The following is an 8,396-nucleotide window of genomic DNA, read 5'->3' as shown; positions in this document are numbered from 1 at the left end:
CACAATCCATGAATTTATTTGGTGCCAGATTAGACATGCACAATTGTTACAAGTATGTCAAGTTCGAAAGAGAGAGAGAGGCGAGAGGAAAGCTGCTGAGCTTAGGTCCTGAGGAAAAGACGTCAGAGGACACCAATTACTAGTGGCCTGTTCCTCCCAACCACTCTGCTGTTTCAGAACAAGGGTCCTCAAACTCAAGAAGAGGAACGGCAACAACAACAACAACAAAAAAAGGCCATTCATTACAATCAGCGGCACAATTCGGCTGCCCCTCCTCTCCCCAGCCTAGGAAATTATAGATCAAGCCAGACGGCAAGACACAGAAAGTGCCTCCCTGAAACTGCAGCTCCCACACAATTCGGCTGCCCCTCCTCTCCCCAGCCCAGGAAATTATAGATCAAGAAAGTGCCTCCCTGAAAGTGCAGCTCCCATGATCCCTGGCGGGAAAGCCACGCTGATTAGTTTGGTGGCTCATTTCAAAGCGAGTGTACAGCAAAGCGATGCTGCAAAATGCAGCAGCAAGCGCTCTGAGGAATACATCCACTTCCTTCCAGTATACTGCAGTCCCTCTTCCGTTGCTTAATACTCAGTCTCGTTTCCTAGACGTCCCAAATATACCTTGCGCCTTCACAGCTGGGGTATATCTTAAAGCAGGGTTCCCCAACATGGCACCCGTAGGCACCATGGCCCCCCCCCAGTACTTTCCTTGGCACCCGCTGAGCTTTCCAGAAACTGGGTTGGGCCATTGTAAAGCTGGGCTTATTATTGGCTTCCTTCATCCAAATGAGAGAGTTTCCCAGTGGAGGTCAGGAGGACTGGTAAGCAAGTGGGCTTTCCCAAGTCGGTCCATTTCCCATTTCAGGATTTCCATCTTCCCGGGATGTGCGAGGAGGGAGGCACTGCGTTTAGCTCTGACCCCCACGGGAGATATGTGGGGGTTGGCTCCGCCTCCCACGGAAGCCATTTTGAAGTGGTGCTCACCACCTCTGGAAATGCCAAAGGTGCCCATGGCCTCAAAAAGGTTGTGGACCCCTGCCTCACACCCTAAAGACAGCTGTACATATAGCCACAACAGACTACTGTAACTACGGCTAGGTAGTTTCAGAGCTACGTGTTCCTAATGCATATTGGGAGAGTTTCTTTGGGGTAGAGTTACATGTACAGTGAATCCTCCCCTCTTCCTTTAAGAGTATACACTAAAAAAATGTATTTTGAGAGAGGAGGTTAAGATTGAACCCAAGCTCATTCCTTGCCAGTCGAGCTACTCTTTACTAGTCGATGCAATGCCTTCTAAACACTCTAATTCGTATGATTTTGCATTACAGTACAATCTGACGTTTGTGGAAAAATGCAAATATTCCACTATTTATCGATATTCCACCAAACCAAAAATCAGGTTCCCAAATCCAGCCCCTTTCGTTTGAAGGTAACAAAATACCCTGATTCTTGTACATATAACAGGAAGAAGAGTTTAGACTAGAAATCAATCTAGGGCAATGAATAAGCACAGATCTCAAGGGGGACTGGCCAGGAGGTAAGCGGTCCTGAAAGTCCCCGGACTTCAATTTAACACCAGCTGCAGAGACATTTTCTTCTGAGAAAAGGAGATGATTCATGGTTCTTGCCTGAACACAGATCGTAGGAGGATGAAATGCATTCTTTAATTCTTCCGGGACGGGGTTTTGCTAGGTTAGAGTTTGTCCAGAAGATCTTGACTAGGGCTTGCAACGCTGGACGAAGCGTGGGTAGACGCACACGTCCCGGATGTGGTGCCTGTTCAGAATCCAGGTCAGAAACCTTTCCAAGCCCAAACCGTAGCCTCCGTGAGGGCAGGTGCCAAACTTACGCTGCGAAGCCAAAAGGAGAGGGGAAAACGTTATTAGAGACGGCAGGAGCATAAGGACTGTCAACTCCACCTGTCTTGTGGCAGCCTCCCACCACCCAAGAAAGGGCACCTCGGAGCAGACACAGTGGCACGTCCGAGACCGAGATGAATCTTGCCCAGGGCTACACAACTTCATTCTCACCCAGTACAGAAAACACAACAGAGTAGCTCACAGAAGTCAGCTGTACGGAGGCAAGGCCCGAAAGTCAATCACACAGAGACGCAATGGATGCCCTCTGTTAGGGGAGTTCTCAGGGCCACCAGAAATCTGAGAGCCAGTTTGGTGTAGAGGTTGGGAGCACGGACTCTAATCTGGGAGAACCGGGTTTAATTCCCCCACTCCTCCACATGCAGCTGCTGGTGTGACCTTGGGTCAGTCACAAGTTATTTCAGAGCTGTTCTCTCTCAGCCCCACCTGCCTCACAGGGCGTCTGTTGCGGGGAGAGGAAGGGAAGATCGTAAGCTGCTCTGAGACTCTTTTGGGTAGTGAAGGGCAGAGTATAAACCCAATCTCTTCTCTTCTCTCTCTTGACTACGAGTTTGTTGACTGATCGAAGCACATATCCCAGCTCGCAGTGTTGGAGCTGAACAGCAGCCTGAGCATCTGAAGTACTTCTTGCAAGCCGTGCACTTTTGAATGACCCCCCCCCCGGGGGCGGGGGGCAACAGTCTCATTTGGGCTTTATTTTTCCATTCAGCTTGGTGGGCTCTGCTGGATGTGAGTAATCCAGTTCTTCCAAGATGGTCACAGTGACCTGAGATCACAATTTTCATCCCTGCTCCAACCTCCTGCTCTTTTGTTACATGCTAAGCACGCAAAATTTTCCATTACTTGCAACACCCAAGGTAGGTTTGTGGTTAGAAAGCATCTCTAAACACGAGTTGCACATTTCTGTCTTGATCTGGCTTTTGCTTTCCAGCTACACTACGTCGTGCAACAGCAAACACATAAAGCCACCAACACACAATCCTACGCACCTGGTCTGTGTACCAGTAGTACGGCGTAGGGTCAATGCCTTCCCTCTTGTACCCAGCCAGCAGCTCTTCGCTGTCCCAAATACGCATCGAGCCTCCGACGATCTCGCCAACGTTGGGCATCAAGACGTCAACCTGATAAAGGCAAGATGGAATACAGTCGTCATCTCGCTGAGAATTAATGCAGCCTCCGGGGAAGGCTGTTCCGAGTCATAAAATCCTGTGTGACCCCATGCACAGCGCATCAGATGGAAGTAGTCCCGTGACATTCATGTGGCGTTCTGCACACAGGGGAGCAAAATGTGCGGGCCAGTTTGGTGTAGTGGTTAGGAGCGGAGCTCTGAACTGGGAGAACTGGGTTTGATTCCCCACTCCTCCACATACAGCTGCTGGTGTGACCTTGGGTCAGTTACAAGTTCTCTCAGAGCTGCTCTCTCAGTCCCCACCTACCTCACAAGGTGTCTGTTGTGGGGAGGGGAAGGGAAAGGAGATTGTAAGCTGCTCTGAGACTCCTTGGGGTAGTGAAGGGCGGGGTATAAACGCAGTCTCTCTCTTTCTTCTCTTTTGGCAAGAATGTCGACAATGGTTCTAGAGTGGCAGCTTCAGTGTGCTCGAAGCAGAGTCTGAGACTGCCAAAAAGTTTCATGGACAAGAATAGATTTCTCCTTCCCACGATGGTCCTGAGGTTTGCACACAGATGGAGCAACACCACATGTCCAATTGGCAGATACACCCACCCAAAAAAGGGCTTCTAATCAGGGTTACTGCTCACAACATCCATCATCCATGCATTATGTGAGCAAGGTCAGGAAAATGCATGTGGGCTGTGTGAACCAACCCACAGAGTAGCAACCTCAAGAGCACCCGATTTTTGTGGAGCCACAGCCGGCCTGCAGATAAAACAGAATGGGGCAGGAGAATTCTCGATTGCCCCATTTCTTGCTACAGGGATGTGTGTATGGGGTGGGGGGCAACCGAATGCTCCCGTCTTGCACAAAATGAGAGACTATTTCAGCCGTCATCTCCCCAATGGGGCTCCTGCTGCTACACGTATGGCGTTCTGCACACAGGGGAGCAGCCCGTGACACAAGGACCTGCAGTTTGAACACCAGCTCAAGCGACCCACCACCTCATTCTGCAGAATGTGTGGGTGGGCTCTCGTCCCATCAAGGGACAAGGAATCAAGTGTCGTGTGCCTTCGGGTGAGCCGGTGGGCGTCCGTCTTCGCTGGCCTAACTGCTTTAGTGCCCAATCTATTGAAATGCTTGGGTTCGTTCGTTCATTCATTCATTCATTCATTCATTCATTCACATTTATAGCCCGCCGTTCCCAGAAGTGGGCTCAGGGCAGGTAACAGCATATCATTTATACAACTATAGTAGTTAATGTAATAACATTAAAATTTAAAACATCATCATAAATATTAAAAGGGTGGTCACAGCTAATAACAAAAAAATAAAAATAAAATCCCTGGTTGCGGGAGGTTCCTGGCCATAGCCAGTAATTGTTAACAGAATGACGAACACCTCAGAGAGGCCAAAGATGGGCGCCCACTGCCTCAACCAAAGGCCTGGTGGAAGAGCTCCGTCTTGCAGGCCCTGCGGAATTGAAGTCGATCCCGCAGGGCCCTGATCTCAATGGGGAGCATGTTCCACCAGGCAGGGGCCAGGGCGGAAAAGGCCCTGGCCCTGGTCCAGGCAAGACGGACATGTTTCGGGTCAGAGATAACCAGGAGGTGTTGATCAATACAACGCAGTGCTCTTCGGGGCATATACGGGCATATATGGGAAGAGGCGGTCCTTCAGATATGATATGACCCTAACAGTCTTTTTCTTTTTAAGTAATTTGCTGCTACTTCTGAATTTTACTATTTTAATGATTTTAATGTAATGTAATTCTATTGCAGGAGCTGCGGTGGCTCAAGTGTATAGCCCGTCCTTCCCAGAAGTGGGCTCAGGGCAGGTAACAGCATATCATTTATACAACTATATTAGTCAATGTAATAACATTAAAATTTAAAACATCACCATAAATATTAAAAGGGTGGTCACAGCTAATAATAATTTAAAAATCCCTGGCTGCGGGAGGTTCCTGGCCATAGCCAGTAATTGTTAACAGAATGATGAACACCTCAGAGAGGCCAAAGATGGGCGCCCGCTGCCTCAGCCAAAGGCCAGGTGGAAGAGCTCCGTCTTGCAGGCCTGCGGAATTGAAGTCGATCCCGCAGGGCCAGGGCGGGGAAGGCCCTGGCCCTGGTCGAGGCAAGATGGACGTCTTTCAGGCCAGAGATAACCAGGAGGTGTTGATCCATACAACGCAGTGCCCTTCGGGGCATATACGGGGCATATATGGGAAGAGGTGGTCCTTCAGATACGATTCTACCTATATGACCCTAACCGTCTTTTTCTTTTTATGTCATTTGCTGCTACCTCTGAATTTTACTATTTTAATTATTTTAATGTAATGTAATTCTCTTGCAATGAGTCTCTGCTTGCTGTGATCCGCCCGGAGCCCGCTTTGGGGAGGGCGGAATAAAAATCTGAAAACTAAATAAGGAAATTAATCAATAAATTGACCCTTAAAGAGCCAAAGCCCCTCGCCCATCTCAAAACACGGCTTGGTTTAAGGAACGTCTGGATTTCTGAATCCATCCAGACCATCACTCAGCCAGGCCCATCTAACCAGTTCCCAGCCTCCACATTCCTGCCTATTTACAAAATGCAACTAGAAAGCCTACACATTGAAATGCCTTCAGAACTTCTTGTATTTTGCATGTCTCGCTCGCAAGGAATACAAACGAACCGATTCGGTCAGGCGGGAATCCTCGGGGCAGCGCTGCATGTAGAAGGACTTAATCTCAGTGGGGAATCGACACAACAGGATCGGCTCGTTGATGGTATCTGTCATGCGCCTCTCGGGAGCCTCCGGGATGTCCTGTGATTGAGAACAAGGTTTATGTGCTCACCGGCTGCCATCTCCTCCCAGCAGGTGGGTAATGGCCTGACCCCATCAGGTCACGCCCACCCCCTGCAAGCCCTTCCTTAGAGCCAAGTGACCCCTGAACCACGTCAAGCTCACTTCGTGTGCAAAGACAGCAAATGTCGGCCTTTACTCTTTGGTGTTTGGATGCCCATCAAATGACTGCCTTTTTTCTGACCGCAGTCCCAAACTGTCATAGAATCATAGAGTTGGAAGGGACCTCCAGGGTCATCTAGTCCAACCCCCCTGCACAATGCAGGAAATTCACAGATTCCCCCCCCACACACACACCCCCAGTGACCCCCTCCTCCATGCCCAGAAGATGTCAAATGCTCCCTGAACCCAAAATATTCTCAAGTGGGCGGCAGGTAACCTTGTCGACTGTGTCCGGGCAACACCACTGCAGCAAAGGAGGAACAAAGGCTGTTTGCTTTCCCACCCAGACTGGAGACCAGCTCTGTACACACCAAAAGAGATAAGCACACATGGTCCCCAGGAGGGCTAATATTTATTTTAGGAAATTTCTATTCTACCTTTCTGTTATTAAAGTACCAAAACAGCAGCTGCTCCAGGGGCCTACATGGGCATGAGACTCAGGCCAGAGACACAGTCCTGGGTGGTGGTGGTATTTAAACCCTCCCCCACCAACATTGCTTTAATGCCTTGCCCCCCCCCTCCCCCCGCGTTCAGCTGCATTACAGGCCAGCTACAGAAACCCATCCATGCTGAACTGTCTAGTAACTAGCTACCACCAACACCTTACTTCTCCAAATTCGTAGTAGGTGCCATCTTCCTTCTTCACGTCGTGTTCTTTCAGCCACACAATGGCGTCTGCGTAGTTCATTCGCTTGAAGGGTCGCTTGGGGGGCTGAAATTCCTGTGTTAAAAGAGAAGAGCTTTATATCCCACCCTTCACTACCTGAAGGAGTCGCAGAGCGGTTTACAATCTCCTTTCCCTTCCCCTCCCGAGGAGGAGGAAGAAGAGGAGATTGGATTTATACCCCGCCCTTCACTACCCAAGGGAGTCTCAGAGCGGCTTACAATCTCTTTCCCCTCCCCTCCCCTCAAGAGACACCCTGTGTGAGGTAGGCGGGGCTGAGAGAGCTCTGACAGAAACGGCTCTTTTTCAAGAACAGCTCTTGTCAGAACTGTGGCTTGCCCAAGGTCATCCAGCAGGTGAGAGTGGAGGAGGGGGGAATCAAACCCTGGTTCTCCCAGATTAGAGTCCGCACACTTAACCACTACACCAAACTGGCTCTCCTAACAGACACCCTGTGAGGTAGGTGGGGACTGAGAGAGCTCTCTCGAGAACTGCTCTTGAGAGAACGGTGACTGACCCAAGGGCACACCAGCAGCTGCCTGTGGAAGAATGGGGAATCAAACCCTGTCCTCCCAGTCTAGAGTTTGCACTCCAACCACTCCTAACCTAACTGGTTAGAGATGAGGCAGGCTGATAAGGGTGTGACCTTTTCCGCATTGGTTATTTGCCCTGGGTTCCAAGCTGTTAGGAAGCAATCCTCACCCCCCTCAGTTCCCCACAGGATCCCAACTTTTCGCCATTCATTTTCCCAACCTGCTTTGCTGTGACACTGGTGTGTGTGTGTGGGGGGGCAAAATCTGGATTGCTACTGTGTGGGCAGGAGAGTTGTGCCAACTGCAGGTCAGGCATTCTCCCTGCCCTTGTCCCCACAGCAACCATTCCCCCAGACATAAAAAGGTAAAGGTAAAGGTTCCCTTGCTCGAAAGCCAGTCGAATCCGATCCAGTCGATGCCGACTCTAGGGTTGCGGTGCTCATCTCCATTTCAAAGCTGAAGAGCCAGCGCTGTCCAAAGACGTTTCCGTGGCCATGTGGCCTGGCCGGCATGACTAAACACCAAGGCGCACGGAACCCTGTTACCTTCCCACCGCAGTGGTCCCTATTTATCTACTTGCGATTTCTTGCTTTCGAACTGCTAGGTTGGCAGGAGCTGGGGCCAGAGACGGGAGCTCACTCCATCATGCGGCACACTCGGGTCTCGAACTGCTGCGCTTCCGACCTTCCACAGCCTGCAGTTCAGCGTCTTAACCACTTGCGCCACCGCAACTCTCCCCCAGACATAGGGGGGCCTTTTTAAAAAACTGGCAACTGAGTATCATTCTAACCATCTGTGAGTCGGGTGCTCTGAATCCACAGCTTCCATTTTTTAAAAAAAGTCTCTAGCCCCTTTTGTTGTGGAGATAGAATGGAAAAGGTGCTTCTCTGCAACTAAAGGATTTGCTTTAATTAAGAAATGAAAGCTGGGAACTCTGGCAACCTGACACACAGATTGTTGTAACATTAAAGGCTTTAACCCCTCCCCCTCCTTCCCAAAAAAATACATGCACAGAAAAAGTCAGAGTGGAATTGGGGGGGGGGGGGGGCTTGCCACGCAAGCTTCCTTGGCAGAACGTAGGCTTAGGCATGTTCTGAAATCACCAGCGTTGACTTTGGATGCAGTCCTTCACATCCGGAGGTTCTGCTCTTGCCCAAAGATTATTTCGAGCGTCATCCTTTAGTCTCCCCCTCCCGCCCCCAAC

At 50.1% G+C, this 8,396-nt stretch overlaps 1 protein-coding gene across 1 annotated transcript in view; it reads right to left on the bottom strand.

Annotated features, from left to right (window-relative positions):
* Nucleotides 1–389: 389 nt before the first annotated feature.
* Nucleotides 390–8,396, bottom strand: part of NARS (asparaginyl-tRNA synthetase) — a 33,395-nt gene continuing 25,388 nt past the window's right edge. Inside the window, exons 8-11 of the mRNA XM_015412132.1 lie at nucleotides 6,603–6,716; nucleotides 5,663–5,794; nucleotides 2,864–2,995; nucleotides 390–1,847 (exon numbers count right to left, since the gene is read on the bottom strand). Coding sequence (XP_015267618.1) covers nucleotides 1,716–1,847; nucleotides 2,864–2,995; nucleotides 5,663–5,794; nucleotides 6,603–6,716 — 510 coding nt within the window. The 3' untranslated portion in view covers nucleotides 390–1,715. The remainder of the gene's footprint in view (nucleotides 1,848–2,863; nucleotides 2,996–5,662; nucleotides 5,795–6,602; nucleotides 6,717–8,396) is intronic.

Source organism: Gekko japonicus, unplaced genomic scaffold (assembly GCF_001447785.1).
Source record: "Gekko japonicus isolate JY-2015 unplaced genomic scaffold, Gekko_japonicus_V1.1 scaffold2076, whole genome shotgun sequence".
Taxonomy (NCBI): Eukaryota; Metazoa; Chordata; class Lepidosauria; order Squamata; family Gekkonidae; genus Gekko; species Gekko japonicus.
Note: the sequence above shows the minus strand (reverse complement) of the source record. Positions and strands in the feature narration are given on the sequence as shown.